Raw genomic sequence first — 23067 nt, 5'->3', positions numbered from 1 at the left:
TAATAAGAAATGAGAACAGTGTTGTGTAACTCTTATTTTCAGTATACTACATGAAATTCAAATGATGTAACATGATGACAGTAGCAGCACAATGCGTGAGAATTACCTTAAATAGCACGAGTACTTGAGAAGTATTTTTAAACATTTTTGCAGTTACAGATAGTTGAAAAACCACAGTTGATCCAGATGAGTCACAGCTTCTTTGGTACAGCGAGTCTGAGAGCTGCCAGTTTGACTTGAGAGACTTTCTTATGAGATGTTGTTGCTTCAGCTTTAAAAGTAGCAGATAATAGTTCTGAGCTGTCTCTTCCAGTGAAAATTTTCAAGGCTGTTGCAAGTGAAGCATTTGAAATGGGATGGCATCAGTTGTGAGTGATATATGCAGTTAGTTGCTCAACAGCATACACATGAAGTAAGGGAAGAACTGGAAATGGGAGCTACTCCTCTTTGTTTCTAAAAATGTTACAATTAGAATGCAAAAAAAAAAAACCTACTAAGGCTATGCTAATAAATGTATAAAAAATCAGAACTGATTTAAAGAGTAGTTTTGTCTTTCAAAGGTAAAGAATTTTGCTAAATATCTAAAAGTCTTGTGCTTTTTCTGCTGTGCTGGTTGATCGTAATGTTATGAGTTTAAGGTAGGGTAGGTGTCTTTCTAACTGAGATTAACTTTTGCTCATATAGACTTCACATGATTTCAAGGTATGTGTCTAACCCAGGTGATACTTGATCCCCCAAGTTCATAAATTTCATTTGTAATGGTCAGAACATTATAACTATATGCTGTAGGGCTGAGTGTTAAAGGTTAAGAGACCAAATTTCATCTAGATGCTTTGAAGGACTGCTCTTGGTAATATAGCATGAATAGGACTTGCGACTGAGAGCAGGATCAGAAGCAAGGGGCTTCAGCTGGGGCAGGTAAAAAGAACTGTGGCCATGCTGCCTTGGGTTCAGCTTGCAACCAGGGTGCTTCCTGGGGATCCTGTATTGGGTAGGGTCTCTTGGACCTCCATTGCACCCACACTTTTCTTCTTGTTTTGGGGAATTCATTTTTACCCATCCACTGCCCATCCAAAATAATATGACCTAGTTGATTTTTCTTGTTTTGATCTTTTTCTCACATGAGGTTTCCCTGTTTTTTGTTTCATCAAAGATAAACCATCTTTTTTTTTTTGCTCTAAAGGTCTCTTGTGGCCTATCTCCTCTCTGCTTGTCATCTCATTCAGTTGGTGAGAAGTTAAGCCTGTGATGGTTTTGTGTACCTGCCCAATTTGAAAGGAGATACCTAAAGTGCAAATCCAAATCTCACTGGATGTTTTACCTTTATTAGTTTTACAAATACTGATTGTTCTCTACTGAGCATGGAAGACTCCCCATGTATTCTATATCTTTTATTTTACACTTAGCTATAGCACTACATTAGATGTCTATATGTTTTGCAGTTATTTGGGACTGAAAGCCAAGCAACAAATGAAATAACAGCTCTTGTATCATAAGGGAAGATAATATAAGAATCGTTAGGTTTTATTACTCTCTTAGGAGACAGGTTTTGCTTGTACTTTTGATGGAATGATAGGAAGGGGCTCAGAAGTTTTCTCTAAGATGTCAGGATTTCAAATAGATGAGCTTTTAAGTAATATGCTCTGAATATTTCTAGTCACGGTTTAAGCAAGAACAAAAACAAAACTCAACACAGAGTTTTGCTTTCCTGAAGTCTACATTGACATAAGTTAAGAGTCACAATGTAGAAGTGGAGAACTGCAGGTTTCAAGGTGTGTAGACCTCACTAAAGAAGCATCTTCAGGCTTCTTTACAATGCTTGCAAATAATTAGATGTGAGTATTGATATGTCTCAGAACAGGATCTAGAAAAAATAGCATATGGAGTAGGGAGTCATGGAAATGAGAAAGTAGGAAGCAAAAAAGATAAGGATGTATTTTAAGTTACCACCCATACAGGAATAAGTGTGTCTGTCTCAGCTCTCTGGAAAGGTTATGATAGACAGCCTCCCTATAGTCTTAGTAGGACTGAAAGTCTGTTGCATCACGTTCTGTTCTTCTCAAGTTACTTCTCAAAGGTAGAAGTTCAGAGCCTTAAAACAAAATTATAATCTATCCTATGCTTTTTTTTTCTTTTTTTCCTTTCAATTTTAAGCACAGCAAGCAGAGGTGGGGATGTCTGTCCATGTCTGGGATCAGGTTAGGGAATTGTATTCTTCCCGGATGTGTCAGAGCTGGGTTCAGTTCCCATCTTTTCCTGAGGAAATTCATGTATGCATCTCCTGGGAGAAGGGCCAGGGATTTAAATAGTGATGTTCCTGAGGTGGGCTTCTCATTCCCTCCTTCAGAATTTCTTCTTCTTTGCAAAGAAGAATTAAAGCTGGAGGGATGTAGATAGCGAGGGACTTGTCGCTCTCTGTCTTAATGATGGAGAATTTCATGAAGGGAGTTAAAGTCCTGAGTTGATGTTACTATTCCAAACACTGTGTGTGGGTTTCCTTAAATGACTGTGCAATTAATTGTGGGAAAACCTTAGGAGGAAGGAAAGATTGGTTTCAGTCTCCAGAGACAGAGAAAAAGAGTTGAACTGGGTCTTGATATTTTGAATGGGTGCTTTCACAGCTGAGCAGCTGTGTAAGAAATGGAGCAAACCCATCGATGCTGGCCACACAATTACGTTTTTTAAACAGGAACAGAGATTCTTGTATTTTGTGTGGTATCCATTTTGCATGGTTGGTATGTCCAGAAAGCCTTTTAGTCAGGCAAGGTGTGCAGTATATTTGTCCAAAAAAAGAGGATGCTTTTTGTGTTCTGTCTGTTTGGAAGCAAGTTGCTTTATAACAGTAAGCAAGGAAGGGACTTCATACCATAGATTTAGGAAGTAAAACGTTTAACTTTGGGGCTTTTTTGACATTTCAAGAAAAAAAGATTAAGTAAGGCTTTCTGTACTCTTATCTACAGTAACAGAGGGGAACAGGAAGAGCTAACAATCCGCTTCCTAGCTGGGATCAACTTCTTCGTTTTATTACTGGTGTCGTTCATTTGTTATCAGAGCGGGTGGTTTGTGAAGCTGGCCACAGTACATTTTGAAAAGGCCATGTTGTTGTGTCTGACTCCACTGTATAAAGAAGATAGATTCTTGGCCCACTGAAATGTTGCAATGGTGTTACTTTTTTTAAATTGGTAAACCATTTAACTGCTGTTTCTTGAACAAAGCAAAATCCTAAGCTGTGCCGGTTTATAATGCCTTACTAACGCTTATTATTTTCTGATTTTTCAAGAGGATAATTCAGATAATACAAAAAAATCACAGAACAACTACCTGGTCTATTACACTGTCACTGTTTGCTTTGTAAATACTTACGACTAGTCATTGTGTTATACAGATCTACAGGTGGTACACGGAGTAAATCGGTCAACTAATACTGCAGTCTCTGCCCCTGCTAATTGATTCTTACAGCAAAAATCTGAAATACATTTTCTTTCTGTCCTTGAGAAAAGCGAAAGTGTAGTAGCGTGCCCACACATGCTGCTTCTATGATATTTGCTTTCTTCCTGTTAAAACTGGTGGGACAGAGCCTCATGCACCAGACCTTCATTCCTACTAAAACTGTGTGCCTGTGGTTTCTCTGAGAAATATTTTGCAAAAAATTGATTCAACTATAAATATTAACAAAGATTGTGGTAAGGCTGTTCTTCTTGAAATGGCAACATGCTTATGATGGAAAAGAAAGCTTTCCTTTTCCTTTTCTCCTGCGGTCTGTCTGGCCCTCATGGTTTCTAATTCTTTCCACATGGTCCTAAGGTGTCTCCTGCTTCTTGCAATCTCTTCATTTCTTTTCTCAAATTGTGTCAACTATAACAAACAGAGAGTTGCAGTTTGGCAGGTCAGTTTGTGAAAACAATTAGTTCTTCAAACATTGGGACTAGTCAGATGGTTTGTTTACAAGAACTTGCTGTTCTGATGTTTAAACCTAATATCCAAGTTTTCCTGTTTCACCCTAAATGGCATCAGGGCTTAATGTCATCTACAGTGTTTCACAGGGCTGTTTGATCCTGTTTTGTTACAACATGGATTTTGTGCTACCGCTGCCGCATTTTCTTGTGACTGATAATTGAGTTCACCAAGCACCCGTACCAGCACTTTTTGCAGAAACAGTCTTCTGTGAGATATTCTGGTTGGGATGGCTGTTTTTTCATCAATATATTGTTTGAGATACTGGTTATAGTATTTTTGTAAGGTTTTGGGTTTGTTTTTTTTTCTTCAATCTATGTATGGCATTGGATTTCTCTGTAGTGTTGTGTAATAGGTTTCATTGGAAGCTTACTGCTTTCACCTTGATTAATGATTAAAAGTTATCAGAGTCATTTTAAAACAAGTAAGTTTGGCCCAAGGAGAGTATGTTTTGCTGCTATTTCCCTTGGTAAATAAACGGTACGCACCTGTGCCCTAAAGGTGCAAAGTGCTTTTACATGTGGCACCTACAGCAACTTTATTTGAAATTTGTCAAAATAAGCTGCTTTTAACTTTGATATATGCATACCATTCAAAACTTCGGGGCATGTTGTGGAAACGTAGAAGGCAGACTACTTGTTGAGGGTAAGTTCCATTCCTTGGGAAGAATTATTTCCACAGACTTTTGAAAAATATGTATAGACTTTGAGTTTACTGGATCGTTTACTCCTTCCCTAAAAAACTGAATGAGGGGCAATTACATTGCAGTAATACTTTTACTTTACCTTTTTAACCTCTTGGTACAACTTCAGAATCTGTCACCAGAGAATCATAGAATGTTAGGGATTGGAAGGGATCTTAAGAGATTATCTAGTCCGGCCGCCCTGCAGAAGCAGGTCCTCGTAGATCAGGTCACGTAGGAACACGTCCAGGCTGGTCTTGAAGACCTCCAAGGAAGGAGACTCCACATCCTCCCTGGACAGCCTGTGCCAGGGCTCTCTCACCCTCAGGGTGAAGCATGCACGCTTGGTGTAACTCTGGTGTCTGAATGAAATGGATCTGTGCACAGAGAATGGAGTCTCAGTGTGATCCGACATCTTGTAAAAATCACATTTATGATTTCTGGTTGCGTCTGTAAGACTGTAGTTTTCAGTATTATTTGTGGGGGTTAATGTAGGAAGGGTTTAGTGACCTTCAGACCTAGTATTTTAAAATATGACGAGATCTGCCTATAGATTTAATAGTGAGACAACAGAGCTAAATCACGATGTAATTGCATCACATCACTGTAACATACTCTTAGTACAGATCTGTCAGGAAGTTCCCTGTTGTTTTTGGACCTGAGACTGGTGTGTCTACATAGCATGCCTGATGTGTTACAAGGCTGGGTCAGCCCAGGCGTGGGAAACCTGGGAAATGTTCAAGTATGCCGAAAAAACCCGTGTTGATAATTTGGATGGAGACGGTCATTATTTTTGAGAGTACTTCATCGGAACAGAGTATCAAACAGTAGGGTATTAAAAACATCCAATCTTGGACTCTTTCTTTTGAGAGGACAGGTGGTGGTATGGATGATAACGGGATGTGTTGTATTCAGTGTCTGACTACGTTTTCTAATTCTACTTGATGTAAGCTATGAAACTTCTGTTATCATAGAACCATAGAATGGTTTGGGTTGGAAGGGACCTTTAAGGTCATCTAGTTCAATCCACCTGCCATGGGCAGGGACATTTTCTGCTAGATCAGATTGCTCAAAGGTTCCTCAAACACTTCCAACGATGGGGCATCCACAGCTTCTGTGGGCAGACTTACATCGTCTGGTAATTATCTGACGTGTATTGTGAGGCCTCACTTTGAGTTCTGTATGCGGTTTTGGGTTCTACAGTGTAAGAATGATGTAGAAACAACAATGTGTCAAAGGAGGTCCAAAAAAATTATGAAAGAACTGAAGGGCAAGACTTATGAAGAGCAGATGAGGATTCTAGGTTAATTCAGCTTGAGACCACGGGATGACCTTGTTGCTGTCTACGGCTTCCTTAAAACGGGAAGTGGTAGAGAAGGTGCCGGTCTATCTCTGTTGATAGGATGTGAGGGAATGGCTTAAAACTGCATCACAGGGAATTAATTAATATGGAATATTAGGAAGAGGTTTTCCACTGAGAGGATGGTCATACACTGGAACAACTTCCACAGGGAAGTCATCATGACACCAAGCCAGCTGGTGTTCATGAAATATTTGGGCAGTGCTAGATGATCCTAGTGGGTCCCTTCCAGCTTTGGATGTTCTAAGGTTCTGTCATTTCATTTAGGTCTTTTGACTAGACTAGAATCTGAAAATAAGACAATAAAATACCATGTAGGAAAGACCAAGTGTGTAGCCTTTATCTGATAAGTCTATAAATCTAGAACAAGTCACACGCAGGTTGAAATGCAGAGCTTTACTGAGTTTTGCTTCTGGAGATGTTCTCCAACATATGGCATCTGTGTTATGATTCCAGGTTCTCTTTTAGCCCTCCTTAACAAAACAGCTTTTGCTGAGAAAGGTGCTGTAGAAATGTTTAACAACATTGAAAGCATTTTTCAGGAAGGCTATATATAGAATTCAAGTGTCTTTTGGTAGATTGCTGGTAAGCAGTCTAAAAATACTCTGGTTTGGTTTAGAATTCATAACTTGGAGTAGGTCCATGCTTCCTTTTTTCATCTCTTTGCAGCTGATACCTAATGTCCCCCTGAGAGATCATTTGGACTCACTAATAATTCCATTTACTTTTTTTTGGTTTTAAATGTATGTCTACGTTTGTGTGGATACATAAATGTGTGAGTGTGTGTGAATAATGTACATAAAACCTCTCAAATGTCAAATGTTGTAATGACACTCATATGTAATGTGTCAGATTTAAAGAAAAGAAAATATAACTGTTCATTCTTCGCTGGATGGTGTTAAAAGCAACACAGAATAAGATCAGATAAAATACTGTTCTTCATTTGAGGGGAACCAGATGTGCTTGTGGCTATGAAGTTTACAAATGACCCAGTATGAGAGATTTGTGGCCTATTACAGTGGCATGATTTTAGATGTTATTTATAGGATATATAAATAACAACTTAAATAATACAGGAACACAGAAATAAACAGTTATAATAATTATAACTTTTCTCTGTTTTTTTGCAACTGATCCCAGACATTTTTATTTTTATTGCAGAAATGTGCAATGTCTAAAAAAAATGCTGTCCTGTCCACATATGAAACCAGAGTGCTTTCCAAGTAGTGTAATTTTTGTGATTAGATGTGTGGGAGTTGCCTTTCGGGGGAAAGAGTGTAGGGGATGTGATATTTCTGTACTTAATATTAAAATCTGTGATTGCATTGAGAGGTGAAGAGGGGTTTTTTGGAAGGAGAGAAGGTTTGCTATCTGAAGAGGGAGAGACAGGAATCTGAGATGGTTTTTGTTTTGATTTTTTTTTTAGCTATAAATTTTATAGCTTTATCTTAAACAATAGCTCCCTGATGTAGAATGTGGAATGATAATGTATAAATTTCAGTATTTATCTAAAATTATGTCATTCAAAACAAAAGCTCGCTACATTGTCTTAGTTCTGCATTTGTAAATAAATGTTAATGAATATTTTAAAGTTCTAAAGAATGAATAACATTCATAAAGTTACTCTTGAAAGGGTACATGCTAGAAAAACAATAGAATTCCTCGTGTTCTGGTATTTGTTATGAAAATAAATCCTATTGAAACCCCCTTAAATACTGCTCTTACTTCTTTGTGCGATAGTTCAAGAAGGAGTAACTTCATTGTGCTGGCTATGGAAAACTGTCTGACTAAAAATTTGTATTAGGACAAGTCATTTTTTTCAGAATACATAATGTTAGAGCATTTTATTGTGAATAGTGCGTGGAGTAGATCAATTTGCATAATAACTGTTATTCTGCTTTTCTCAGCAGAAGCATTCAATTGCAGAGCTGTGCATTGAACTTCTTTTATGATATGCATAAATATTTACCAGGGAGAGCTGAAAGAGATCTGCTAGGACCCAGAGTCTGTCGTCCCACCAGGAGAGGGCTGTTCTCCACACCATATGTTCTGACATGTTGTCAACTGTTTGTGTACATTATGCAGCAGTTGCTAAACAGTTGGTACTGTTTTCCTTTAAGAATGTGCCACTAGGTTCAGGACTGCACTGCATACTCTATGAAAAAATAGAAGAAAAAAAAAATTCCCCCACCCCCTCCCAACTGGAAATTCAGTTTGTTCAGCAGCAGCCTGAAGCCCAGCATTGTTTGCTATCGGAAGTGTGAGCTGAAGGGGACAGACATTCCCCGTGCTCAGCGGGAGCACAGAGTTACGTTTTGCCCTTGTTGCATTATTAATGGCACAATGTTTTTATGTTGCAGATGGCTAAGAGCTAGCAAGGCATATTCAAGACCATGATGGCTCAGTTTCCCACAGCCATGAATGGTGAGTAGCTCGTTTCAGTTTGTTTAGGCAGGAGTGGAAGCTTCTGTCCCTTTTTGCCTTTTAAAAAATTTATTTGAAATGCTGATTTTAGTACCTGCGGCAGTGGTAAGGTCAGTTTACTGTAGATTGCTTCCCATAGCCTAACTTGTTCTGTAAGGCTGAAAGAAATTCAGCAGAATCCTTACTGCAGTGTAATTTGGAGTACAGATAAGCCTGAAGCATCTAGCAATTTCAGATCATTTAAAGGGTTGAGGAATGTGTGAATACTGTCTGACTTCAAGCGAGGCATGTGTTCCGTAATATTTGATTAAACCTGCATACCTTTTCTGTTATGTAATTCAGCAAAAGATATATTTCATTATAATATATCATGCTATGTGTTTTAAAGAAAAATATTTGAATGTGTTAAGCATTTTTCTATATTGATGCAAATAATCAGCCTGTCTCAAAAAAAAAGATTAAGAATATTACCCTTGATTCTGTGCCCCATCTACTGTAGAAACTTTTGGATTTATTTCTTGGTGATTTTCTTTCAAAGACATATGAGAGTTGAAACCTTAAAATTTTGTGTGTCTGTATGTTATGTATTGGAACCCTTTATTTCTAGAGCAAGCTTATGTATGAAGACACAGTTTTCAAATACCTGAGGAGAAGTTCAATATTTACATGTTGTTGTTACAGAGCTGGCCAAACTGAAAAGTATAGGAACAATACTATGCACTTCAGATATTCCAGATAGGGAGTATTTCTCCTGATAAAAATAAGGAAACAGATACAGGGAACAATATTTCTTACCTCATTTAACTGTGAAGGTTACTGCAAGACTGAGAGTTCTTTATTTAATTAATTTTGGAAGTCATCACTACTGAGATAAACTGGATGAGTAAGGGGAAATGGGATTTTTTTTTTTTTGCAGGACAACAACATTCAGATTTCAAGTTAATCTTGTTTTACACATCTGTTTCATGTGTACATAGAACACTTTTAAAAAAAGGAAATGGATATGACAGCACTTTTTTTATATACAATTGGTTGCACTTTGTACCAGTCTTTGTTTCACAGACTTAACTGTAAAAGAGAAGTTAAAGGAGTCGATACATTTTATATAATGGGGACAAACCTAAATATCGTACTATTTTTTTTCCACTTCTTTGGACACAATGAAAGCCTGTTTTTTTAAAATTGCCCCATGATTTTTACTCCTCGGTTTAAAATAAACAAACAGAAGCTCTTTTCAGGGAGGATAAAGATTTATGTTCTTGTCTCTATGGTTGACTTCTGCATTAACTATTTAGTGTCTTTTGGTTTGGCTTTTTACTCCTTGGTTTTGTTGGAGGCTTTTAAGTGTACTGACAGCACTGAGCATGTATATGACTTTATCTCAGAAGTCTTAGTTTGGGAGATCAATCCTTTCCTTGATCTGAAATCGCTTGGTCAGTACTGTCCACCACTCTCAAAAGGAATGGTGCCACAAGATGCAGCCTTTTACTGTGTTGGAAATTGTAGTAAGAGAGAGACGAGGCAGTAGTTAAGTTATTGCTCCTCACAGAATATTTAAGTGACCATGTGCAGTTTTGCAGTCATATTTCTTATGAGAGTGTATTAAATTTCAAACAAGTCAAATGGGGAAGAAAAAGAGTAGTTTCAATGGAATTTCTAGCTAAATACGGAACCTTTGTTGTTGAAATTGTTCTCTGATCTGAGTTCCTCTCCCCTGCTATTTAATACCACTGTTGTTTGCATTCAAAGTACATCACCTGCGTTTACCACTCATTGCTCAGTGGAAACCTCTAATTATCTTGTTAGACATCGGTAAAAACTTCAAACATGAGATGAAGAAATGAGGTTATGCATGAGGCAACTAACTCATGAAGCATTGCTGCAGCCTGAGAGCACTGGCTGCTTGCCTCAGCTTCCTATTACCAGAGCGTTGATCCTTGGCGCTTTTGTCACTTTTGTACCTTACTGGGGAAAACAGTGTTTTTCTCCTCTGGAAAAAAACTGTTACTGCTATCAATGTACAATATACTTTGGATTTAGTTCATTAGTAGTGTTAAGGCATGATGTAGTTTCTGTTTCAGGATTCTTTCTGGCATTTAATATTACAGGGAAGCGAGTGGATAGCGTACAGCAGATGCTTATATGATACAGAATGACAAAAAGTTTGAGAACTGTGGGGTTCAAATGGTAAAGCAGGATACTCAGTCTCATACAAATACAAGTAGAAGATGCTACAACACATTGTTTACCAAGCTAAGCAGAGACAGAGAAATCTAGGAAGGAACTCAGAGAGAGAAGAGCAACTGATTTGTGTGCTTGAGTTCTAGTTGAGGCGCTCATTGAGGACACTTTGAGCTGTTACTCCGGATATACCTCCACCAGAGACAGCTCACAAGGCTGTCTAGTGTCATGATGGACCAAACTGTGTGTTACACTGAGAACTGGCATATTCTTTTTTAATTGTGTGCCACGTATAAACTTCAGCATGTTGAGACGTGTGCTCTTGAGGCACATGCTCTTGCTAGACCACTTACTTTTCTCTAAAGTCATCAAAGGGCACAGGGAACAGAAGGCAGTTCCCTCTGACTATCCATTTCTAAGTTGACCTCTGTGGATGTCTTACAGGCTGGAAATTCAAACAGGGAGCATGTTGATTTTTCTGGAACTCTGAGCAGACTTACCAGTTTGTACAAAATTATCTACTATGGAAAATGTAAAGATTGTGGTGATGTTTTACGTGAACAGACAAGGCTGGGTAACATGTTTCTTCTTGCGTAGAAAGGCTGACAGTTACAAAATATACATGCAGCACCTGATTGATAAAGACATTTATTTCTGTGAAGTCCAGCTATATCAAAGAGCCACTCCAGGCATATCCATCTCCTCAGCCTGTAAAGGAGATCAAGGATTCCAGACTGAGGATTTAGTTTTATCCTGTCACTATCTGAACACTGATAATTATCTCTATGAAAATGATAAAACCAACTCAGTTCCTGGTAGTTTATTCTCCTTACATACAGTTCTTCATCTGGACAAAGCTTTCTTGGAAATTCATCTGAAGTCTCACAAAAGCTTTTGGAAATGGCATTTAGTTACACTAAATAACAAAGTACCTTCAACAATTGTATTTCTAAATGAGTTAGTATACTAACCACACACAACAGTTAAAAGGACCACAGAGCAGGAAGAAGTAGCCTTTACTGCCATGGGGTGGTTCTTTACATCTAGAGAGCAGTTGCTAGAGAGCCCTTCTTTTGTAGGCTAGGTTTTTTTCAGTGTTCAATATCCATACTGATACTGGATCTCAGTTTCGGGAGACTTAATCTTGATGGTCCAGCTGGAACAGGGAAAGCAGTATTTGTTGATCAATATCTTTCACATTGTTTCATTAAGTACAGTTAGAGTTTTTGGGCTGTGGGTTAGTTTTTCTGTTTATGTTTTTACTTGTCCTTCCTCTTCCCTCCTACCACTTGTTTCCTTTTGACATCATTTTTTGTGGTCCAGTGGGATAATATGTCTGATAAACTGAGGTGCAAAATGCAGTACTCATAACTCTTTTCACATGCTCCTCAATCTTCATAAGTCACTTTGGATTTTATGCTACTGTGAGTAGAATTGAGTTTTGTGTCCTGCACTTAAGTATACTGAAGACTAGGGTAGACATGAATGGTTGAGTGAGGCCTGGTTCCACTGATGTTAAGGGTAAAATACTCACTGATGCTCAATTCTGCTGCATCTTCTCTATAGAAAAAAGTCTGCCTTAAGATCTATGGTTAGATTTTTATTTTTTTATTTTCAAATTAGAACAAACCCTGATCATCACAGTTCAGTTAAAAACTACTTGAATGCAACCTGACTCTTAACCTTGAATGCACTGTAGACAAGGAAACTGTGGACTTATATATCAACAAGTGTGGATAGTTCAGCTGAACTAGACCTTGCAAAGAAAATATCAGCGCGTCTTCTCTCATCTAAAGGAAGGAAAAGGATAAATGTATCCTTACTTACAAATTAAATTTTCTTCTCACTTTGTAGTGAGCACAGTGATGTTAATGGATACGGAGCAAAATTCACGTGCTCCAGTCAGAAGTGTGTTTACTTCCACTATCACTCTCTTGCAGGAAATTAGATTTCCAATTATGTGTGCCATATTATATGTTTTCTTTACTCCTAACAAGTCAGAAATAGTCCAGTAGGATTGCAGAGTACAAAGTGTCTTGGTCATATTTAATTATGAGAATAATATGATTCACAGGGAAAGATGTAAGAGGAAATCTTGGAAGGAAGAAATAGACATGGAGGTAACAAATGAAATAAATGGAACTAGGTTTTAATAAAGGAAGATTGCACCTTATGCCTTCTTAGGGACTGAATTTTGTAGGCAAAGTGTAACAGATCTCATGTTTGGACTTCCTTAGAGAAATAATTAGAAAAAAGGGAGAGAAAGTTTTAAACTAGGATGTTGTAATAGTGACATTCTTTGTGGATTTTTATCTTGAGATCAGTCTTGGTCATTATTACTTAATGGCAACATCAGTAAGAAGCAAATGTATACTGGTTAGATTGGTTGATGACACAAACCTAGGGGTCATTTTCCAGCCAGAATTACACCATATATAACTGCATATCATTGGTTAAACTTCATCACATTTCATGCTGTCTTCAAATAGCCTTTTAGTCATGCTATTATGGGCTTGAAGAATTTTTACTGTATGCTGGGAACTTAGCAATTGGCTGTGACTAAGGAGGAAGACAACTGGATATATCAGATGGTCACATAATAATTATATGGTTTGAGGGAAAGGAAATGCATCCTGAAGTGTGGTGGGTGAAAGAAGAAGTACTGCATACTATTGCATAAGGCACTGGTGAGACTTCTTGTGGGATTATAGGGTAGAATTTGAGTTATCTCCTTAGGAGGAAAAAAACCCAAGAGATGTCATGCAGAGTTAGGCTTCTGTGTCAGCCAGGAGAAATTTAAGTGTTGAGAAATTAAGTGTTGAGAAACACACTCAGGAAGTGTGAGTTAGATGAGTGGACAATGAGGTGGATCGAGAACTGGCACAATGACAGAGCCCTGAGGGTGGTGATCAATGGCACCAAGTCGGGTTGGAGGCCTGTTGCCAGGGAGTTCCACAGGGGTCAGTTCTGGGGCCAATCTCATTCAACATCTTCATCAATGACTTAGATGAAGAGACAGAGTGTCGCTTGATGACACCAGATTGGGAGGACTGGCTGATGCCCCAGAAGGCTGTGCTGCCATTTAGTGGGATCTTGACTGGCTTTGAGAGTTGGGTAGAGGTGAACCTCATGAGGTTCAACAAGGGCAAGTGCAGAGGCTTGCGTGTGGGGAGGATCAACCTATTACATCAGTACAGGCTGCAGATTGATCTGCTGGAGAAGCAGCTCTGCAGAGAGAGACCTGGGAGACGTGGTTGATAATAAACTAACCATGAGCCACCAATGTGCTCTCATGGCTAAGAAGACCAATGACATCCTGGTGTTCAGCAAGTGAAGGGAGGCTCTCCTTCTCTATTCCTGCTGAGGCCACATCTGGAATACCAAGATGATCAGGGGACTGGAACATCTCTCTGACAAGGAAAGGCTGAAGGACCTGGGGCTGTCTAGCCTGGAGAAGAAAAGACTGAAAGGGATCCTTGTGAACACTTACAAATACCTAAAGGGCAGGTGTCAAGAGAATTGGACAACACTTTTTCCTGTGGTGTCCAGTGATGGGACAAGTGGTAACAGGCACAAGCTGGAACACAGGAAGTTCCCACAGAACATGAGGAGAAACTTCTTTGCTGTGAAGGTGAGGGAGGCCTGGCACAGGTTGCCCAAGAAAATTGTAGTCTCCTTCTCTGGAGGTTTCGAAATCCATCTGGATGCATTTCAACTGGATGATCTCTAGAGGTCGATCTCCAGAGGTTCCTTCGAACCCACACCATTCTGGGATTCTGTGAAAGACTACAGGGATTGGCTTTGTTAACTTACCACAAGAAAAGATTTTTTTTTTTTTTTAATTTAATTGTATTTACTTTAGAGTAAATAAATTTGCTTTTTTTTTGTACTAGGAAGATAAAGTTATTTTCTTTCCTTAATGTTTAAGTGCAATGTTAGCACAAGGTTAAATAGAGATGAATCAGCTGTTGGTACAGTTGATCTGGAAATGGGAATGGTTTTGTCAGCAGTGATGTTCTAGATGGTGGTCATGGAAAAAGTCTGATCACCTTAAGGTAGAGCTTGCATTTTAGGAAGGAATTAATGTATTATAATCTCTTGGAGTAGCAGCAGTCTGAACATTTTTGGAAATCCATTACAATGTTATGCTCCCAAAATGTAAAAAATAAACTAAAATAAAATTTGAGAATAACCTAGTGAAGATTAGTGTTAGATCTTCATCCATTGACTTAATTTTGGTGTATGGCTGTTTTGCCTTGCAAAATTTTTTTGTTAGTATTGTGTTAACTTTTATAAGGTAAGATTACACTGAGTGGGGAACCTAAGATGATTTTTAGGTGGAATAATAGTACTATGATATAAACTGCTTTATTCATTTTGGATGGCAGTGAGACCTCCTGATATTTTTTCTTCAAAGCATATAAAAACCTAAACAAAAAAACCCTACCACAAATATTTTCTAATACTTCTCCAAAATGGAGACAGGACTGAAAGCTTAGCTGAAGGGACTTGGAGACATGAATCTATCACATGACTGAGCTCCAGGGGGCTTTGACTGTTAAAATGTTAATTTCTTTGAAAGATGAGCTCCAAAAGTTTGGGAAGTGTACTACTCTGATAAACCACTTTGTGTATTTGTTGCAATTTAGAGTTAATGGGCATTGTGTGAAGTGGTACTAACCATCTTAACAACTACTAAATTCCATGTCGTATGTGATCATTGTGGGCACTTTGAACAGACCATAGATGATATTAATTGTTATTGGCAGAATGAGTTCACGTTTAGCCCGCTAATTATAACAGCAAGAATAAACATGATGTTAGACATTGTGGTGTGTCAAATGTGTTTGTATAATGCTGTTATTTTAATTGGGAATCTTGTATGTTCAGGCTTTTCCATATACTGCATTGGTTCTTTAGGACATCTGTTGTTTTTCCTACAGTGGAACAGTAAATCGTAATTGAGATAGCTAAAAGGGGTTAGACCTTGGAAAGCTGAAAGAATATCAGCATTCATGGGACTAGCATTCTTGTCAGGTACCTTCAGAGAAGATATTTTAATAAGTTAAAAACATTTGTGGTTTAGTCAGATGTGAAGTTCTCTGTGTGTGTGTGTCAAGAACAGGTAAGATTAACTGAGTATCAAAAGTTCTTAGTGCTTTTCTTGTAATTTTTTTAAAGTTTGGAGTGTTTTTTTAATAATAATGATACATTTTAAAGCATGTACCAACACTTTTATCTGCATTTCTTCTCATAACCATAATTTTGTGTTTAACTGTAATTTCCTCAGTACTGTTTTTGTTTCTTTAGGAAACATAGCTCCTGAAAGTTATGGTTTTGCTGTTACTGGCAAAGTCTGCACTTGATTATAGTGTGAGTTAATATTTGTGTAACAGTATGGAAAAAGAGTATGCTTGTATTTTTTTAAGAGCTACAGGTAAAATTTGCTATGCAATAAACGATCATGCTTTTGTAACTTATTTCACAAGAAATCTTCAAGCTTGGGGAGAAAAAACACCAAACAGATGTGAGTTGATGTATAAACTGTTTCTGATCTAAATGGTGTCGGTTGGAAGACCAGCAGAGTTACTCCTCCTATTTATCACATGCTCTATATTCAGAGTGGATCAGGAAATACAGAGACAGGTACTTTTCAACCGAACCTGAAGATAACATCCACTAGGCTCACCTTTCTGGAAATTATCCACTCCACTATTGCCAGGATCTGTTACACTGAGGCTCTGGAAAAAAAATTGAATTAGACATGGAGTAAGGATACCTGTGAAGAAGATGACCAAAGAAAGTATGTGGCTACTGTGTTAAGGGAGACTAAATTGATTGGAACTGAAGAGAGAGCTCAGTCGAGGATATAACAGAAAGCTGTAAAACTGTAATAGTATAGAAAAGGCTAACAAGGGAAAAGATATTCACTGTTTATTTCATAACTGAAAAGGAAAGCAACACCTAGTGAAATTACTGAGCTTAAGTCAGGCAGAAGAAACTGGGTGGGTTGTTGGTTTGTTTCATATATTGAACGACTGTTTTGAGACTTGATGTGTCAAGGTGCTTTGGGACCAAAAGTTCCAGATACATGGAATCAGAACTTGGGAAGAAAAGATCTGTGCTGTGGCTATTAAATGCTCCTCCCCATCCTTTTTGTTGTTTTTTTTTGTGTGTGTGTGTGTGTGCTTTTTTGGCTTAAACAGCCTGCCAAATTGCTGGTTTGTGACAGCTGAGAAACTGTAATACCCAGAGAAGTACTCTGTTCTATTCCCTAAGTGGCCTTTTGAGCCACTGTGGAGGCAGGATTAGGTTGTATGATATAAACTGATACCAGAGGTCTTATGAACATAAATGAGACCTTTTGTTTTTATATATATATATTTAAAATCAAACTCCTTAGTGTGCTGGGGAAGTAGTGTTGTACATATGCTGGATATAGTTGTCAGGTTCTGCTAATTAGTAATTTAACATTATAAGGAGTACCATTTAAGCAGATTCTCTTATTCTTGATTTTGTTGCCTCTGTTTTCTTCCAGCTTTTTCTACATGTTTTCTTTCTGTCAGAACTAGAAATTGCAGAGAGGAGGGTAACAGGAATGATCAAAGATACAGAACAGCTTCCATGTGAGAAATAATTACATTGACAAGGACACTTCAGCCTGGAAAAGAAACAGTGGAGATGGTGGATATAATGAATGTCACCTTCTCAAGGTCATTTGTCATTTTGTAAGCAAGAGAAGGATTATCAGTCTCTGATAACACAAGAATTAACTGGTATTGATATTGGCAGATAGCAGACAAACAGAACACTTTGCACAGTGTCAAATAAACAGTGAAAACTGTAGGAAGCTGTGGATGCCAGAAGTTTACCCGAATTCCTTAAGCAATTAAGAGACAATGGGTTTTCCTTCCATTAATGAGGTACCACCTCTGGTTCAGGAACTACACTGGGGGCTGAGAAGACATACTGAGGAAGTACCATCACAGGCTTGCTTCAGGCTGTCACCTTGTGCTGGGAGCTTGGCTAGGTGAATATTCATTCTGTGCTGACAGGTTTGTTACTGTTGTTTTATTTTCTAAATTATCTCAGAATTTAATCACGTTCCACAGATAATTTGGGAAATGTCTCTTCATTCTCTTTCTCTCCCACCCTTCCTGAGTATTTTTCTTTTCTTTTTTTTTTTAAATTTGGTGGTTCTCTTTTCCTTTTCTTTTCAAGCCTGTATCCCAGTTCTCTGTGGTAAATATAGCCCATCAGCCTTCCTTCTGGTCAGACTTCCTCCTCAAGCCTGAAAACCCGGAAATGTCATTTTTACTCTGATGGCCAGACAATGGCAAGAGCTAAAAAATCATATAAAGGATCTAATATTCCTTCAACAGAGATCTGCTCTGGTATTATGTCAGCATATATTCCTGTAGGAGAATCATTTCCTTCACTTAATTTCAAAGTTCATTTTGCATCCTCTTGTCTGGTATTTTTACTGCCTGCATTTTTCCCAGTGTGGAAAGATTTACTAACTGACACACATGGAAACTCACCCGAATCTTATTAGTTTTGCTGAATTCCACAGATAATTTGCTAGAACAGTAATTAAATTATCCTTTTGTAAATTTGTATTAAATTGCAGAGTTGTTTTGTGAATTCTGTTGATCAGCAGCATAAAAAAAAAGCGCATTTTCATAATTAGAAAAGCTTAGGCTGAGCTCTGGTGGACTTTTTCCTCAAACATGATGACTCAAAGCTTTTTTTCTCATTGAAGACTTTGATGCTGGACAGAATGACAGGAGTTTACTGCGAACAGCTTCTGATTTGTCCTAAACTGAAGATTAAGCATACCTTCTACCTTCTGTGTCATGCTGGGAAGGAAGGCTATGGAATCTGTCAGCTGCAAGTATGCTTACCTTGATAACAGATGGAGGTGATTCTTGCAGCTGGTAGGGGAGAAGAATATTACCTACTTAAAACTTTTCATACCTTTTGTTTTTCAATGAGTTTTCATATCCATTGGAAAAATTATTGGGTTTTCTTTTATTTTTTTTTTTCCAACTCTAAAATCCATCAAAAAGTATTAATTGCAAGATCAGGGCAGTGATTATCCCCATGTACACAGTGCTGTTGAGGCTATACCGTGAGTGCTGTGTTCAGTTTTGAACTCACTACAAGAAAGACATTGAGGGGCTGAAGTGTGTCCAGAATCAGACAATGAAGCTGGTGAAGGGTCTGGAGCACCAGTCTGATGAAGAACAGCTGAGGGAGCTGGGGGTGTTTATCCTGGAGAAGGCTGAATGGAGAGATGATCCTTCTCTACAACTACCTGAAAAGAGGTTAGAGTGAGGTGGGGGTCAGTCCCTTCTCCCAAGTAACAAGTGACAGGACAAGGGGAAATGGTCTCAAGTTGCACCAGGGGAGGTTTAAACTGGGTATTGGGAAAAATTTTGTCACTAAAAGGACTGTTAAGCATTGGAACAGGCTGCCTAGGGAAGTGGTGGAGTCACCATCTCTGGAGATACTAAAAGCTGTGTAGGTGAGATGCCGAGGGACATGTTTTAGTGGTGGATGTGGCAGTGCTTGTTAACAGTTGGATTCAATGATGTTAAAGATCTTTTCCAACCTAAATGGTTCTGTGATTCGAGGCAAAACATGGCTATGTCATCTGATAGAAAAATGGTCTTAGTTGATTTACTGCATCAGCTTTAGTAATTCTTCTACAATGGCATTGTTTTTTCCAGAATGATTCAGAAAATACTTTTTTATTTATTGCTAGTATTGAATCTAGATAGGGGTAAAGCTTGGGTTAAGCCAAATCTGCATGTCAGCTTTTTCCTCTAAGAAAAGGAAAAGCTAATTTAGCTTTCAAGAATAAAGTATGAATTAACAAACAATGTAGGTTACAGTAATTGCACTTTTTAATGAGAAACAGACATCTTGTTTCATTAAGTTGACCAAATTCTACAGAAAACGAAAGTAAAAGGTAGCACTACTAATGTGCAGTTGAGACTATTGACATGTTTATACACATTTCCTAATGTATTTTTTACAGTTCTAAGAAAACATTAAAAGAGGAGTTTTTGTTTACATGTCTTCAAGGAAAATTGCTGTAATTAGCTGTCTGTGTTTTGCCTTTTTAAAACAGTATTTTGTTTTCTTGATGTGTTGCTTTATGTTTCAGTGGAGCATAGCAATAATTTAATTAAAATGGAGCTTCTGAAAATGGATAGCCATAATGAGCTAAAGGATTCAGTGATTTTTAGAAAGTATACAAATAACATCCTGTTATTATAAACTGATAGTTTAAGTGCTTTGGAATTATCAAATTGCACTGTAAAATTCAGAGAACAAGTGGATCTTTGGTGTTAGCATGGACTAGACTATTATGTATCTCTAAATTGTTTTAGGGATTATCTCATTCTAAAAGCAAGGATTATGTTTCTATATTGAGACTGAAATTTTCATAGTCTTCCTTTACAGATAGATTTTGTGTATCAAGTGGGGGGATGCCAATGACTATATCATCAGGCAAAATACTGCATCACACAGAGTCCTGCTCCTGTTCTGTGGGAGCAGGTGGTTAGTTTAAATGAGCATAATACTTGATTTTAGTGAACTGCTAAACCTAAGGCTTCCCAATACACCAAAAAATTTTAAAATGCTGTACATGATGTAGAGAATATGAATTATACCCTAAAATACAATGTGTCTGCTCCTCCTTTGTCCACATTTCTGTTTCTTGGCCAGAGCTGTGTAACTCTGCACTTGCCTGATGCTATTTAACAGCCTATCTATGGGTTATTTTTGGATAGAACATCAGAGATACTCAGAAATCTTTAAAAAGTCTCTTGGCCTCAGTCAGCACAATTATTGTAATTCTAGGGAAAATACAAAATTGAAGAAATGTGTTTCCTTCTGTTTTGACATGCTTTAGCTACACGTATTGTTGTTTGAAGAAGCTGCTGAAGGTAGCATTAAGCGTAGACACAGGCTTCTGTTCTGGCAGTTGCTGCAGTGTTGCTTAGTATGCTTAGAGCCTTTATGAAGCATTTCTGGTAGGAGAAGCAGTGCTGGGATTAATGTCTGCATTGTGAAAGGAGGTTGCGTATGGCTCCTGCCATGGCCCGAGAGCATGGAAGCTGGGAACAGAAGGTGCATTCTTCAAGGAAGGACGATGGTACTTTGGGATGGACCCAAAGCCAATGCAGGAGTAGTTAATAACACATTTGCCCACTGAAATGCTTCTAATCAGTCAGCATTTTCTCCTATGTTTGATATAAAGAATGAAAAAAAAAAAAGAAAAAGAGGAGGGAAGCAAGTACTACAACAACATTGATAAGGAACTTGGAAATTCAGACTAATAGTAAAATGTTCTGTTTATTTTTGAACTCTTGGAGTGTTTATCCACCATTGAGAAAAAATTATAAGTATGATTCAACATCTTGGTTGTGAGCATTAAATCTGATCTGTAATAAATAATTCTGTCATAAACTTACCTATAAACATAGACAAAGACTAGAATTACTAGATATATCCCAATATGTCCTGCACAAAACAACCCTCTCTCTCAAGGCTCCTACTGAGAGACAGTAATGCAATGTCTGATTGCATTAAGGAAACCCCCTCATTATACAACTTAAGGTATGCTGCTGCTTGTCTGTGTCTTCCCTGTCTTTAAACATGGGGATAAATAATTATTTAGGGTCATGATGAAGCATAATGCTATTTTTTTGGATGCTTAAAAAGGTGATTGCTTAATCACTCATCCTCATGACTTACATGTACAAGGAACGCTCTTTCATTTTAGGTTTATTATTTCTGTGGAGTTAACTTTGTTGGTCGTAGGAGTATAGTTTTTATTCTAGAAAAGCAAGCAATGCCTATCAGTGAAAAACACAAACAATTCTTTGGATAGTGTGAAGAGTGTCTTAAAATTTTCTAAAATGAAAAGTTGCCTTTCTCCTTTTCACTAATAGTAGTACTATTAGGTGCTCTCTGTACTCTCTGTAGAACTACCTCTTGTCCTAACCAGTAGCAGAGATCTTACACTTTCATGCCTATTTGCTTTTCTTCTAGGATCAGGCTTTCTTTCCTCCCCTCCTTTTCAATGGCAGCTTACCATTTCAAGGAAAGAACAGTGTTTGTTTACTTTTCTGATGTTGGCAGCCCATCAAAGCAAGTCCTTTATTTTCTTCAGGAGATTATCAGCCTGATTCAGTGTTGTGAAGACATTTCTGGAGCTATTCGACCAAATGCTGTGATCCTGCTGTAAACAGACCCTCACACTCCTTTGTAGAAAAATGTCTTTTATTTAAAATAAAGTAACAGAAAAAGTTGTTTACTTCCCTGCATAGTCGCTTGTTTCCAACACTGTAAATTTGTGAGTACTGCTACATTGAATTACATATTAATACTTGTTACTTAAAGGTGAGTTTGATATGTATTTTGTCGTCTTTTAGAGAAGTCTTGAAGGTATGTTAAAATGATGTTTGGCTCCACGTTGTTTGTGTGAGTCTGTATCATTTTCCTACAAGCTTTCTGTGTGGGTAGAATCCATATGTGGTTTTGAACTCTTGAACATGTTGTGGATCTGTGGAGTGGGCAAGTAAAGGAACTTTCTCTGTTGTTATTTTGATCTGGTATAAGGAATCCGCTGAGACATTTCTGGACCTTGAGTCCAGATTTCCCATGCTGGATCTTGAGAACACTTGACAGTCCTGATGTTTATCCAGAGTCTTCTCTGAAAGTACCAGCCTTCTCTAGAAAAAAAAGAAAGTTTGACATGTCTTCCAAAAGTGTTCCTAATAGAGAAATGTGTGGTTTTTTTCATAAACAGGAGCAGCAAGTGAAGGCAATGTCTCTCTATTCTAGGGAAAATTTGTGGGGAACATCTCCAAAGTTCAGCATCTGTTGAGCTTTGATCCCCAAAAATGCAGTGTAGCCAAATACAATGTTAACTTCATCCAAGTGGATCTTACTTCATGTTTGAAGCTGTGAGATTGCAAAGTAACCTCTTTTGAAAAGTAAAGGTTTTCACAGAGTGGGAGGAGTTGGAAGGGACCTCTAGAGATTATCCAGTCCAGCCTCCCTTTATGAGATATCCTTTATGAGGATACCCTTGTTTGAGAGACAGTACTTCATTCCCCCCCCGCCCCCCCAACATTATGTACCATCTACAATTGGGAGAAAAAAAAAATTTTCTCTTGAAAATTTCCGGGAAATTTAAGCTAAGTCAGAAAAGTAGTAATGTGCTATTCATTGGTTGCATCAAAGCCTGTCATGAGAACATGTAGAGGCAACTGTATTTTGATTTCTGATGGTGAACAGATTGCTAGAAGTACTGTAGTTCTCTCCTACCTGATGCCAGCTGAGGACCTCTGGAGAGCCAAAGGTTCACCACTGTTCTGTGAAGGAGATGCATGTCTCTTGCCCCATGGTGTGATCACAGAGGTGTCTGTGAAGAGGAGGTACCTGC

At 38.0% G+C, this 23067-nt stretch overlaps 1 protein-coding gene across 4 annotated transcripts in view; it reads left to right on the top strand.

Moving 5' to 3' along the window:
- The window catches only part of ITSN2 (intersectin 2), an 85750-nt gene that overhangs the window by 5147 nt on the left and 57536 nt on the right, over positions 1–23067 (top strand). For all 4 annotated transcript variants that reach the window (XM_061990044.1, XM_061990042.1, XM_061990043.1 and 1 more), the window contains exon 2: positions 8357–8420. In XM_061990044.1, the coding sequence (XP_061846028.1) occupies positions 8390–8420 (31 nt within the window). In that variant the 5' untranslated portion in view covers positions 8357–8389. The remainder of the gene's footprint in view (positions 1–8356; positions 8421–23067) is intronic.

Source organism: Colius striatus, chromosome 2 (assembly GCF_028858725.1).
Source record: "Colius striatus isolate bColStr4 chromosome 2, bColStr4.1.hap1, whole genome shotgun sequence".
Lineage (NCBI taxonomy): Eukaryota > Metazoa > Chordata > Aves > Coliiformes > Coliidae > Colius > Colius striatus.
The sequence above is the reverse complement of the archived record's forward strand: the minus strand, read 5'-3'. Positions and strand labels throughout refer to the sequence as shown.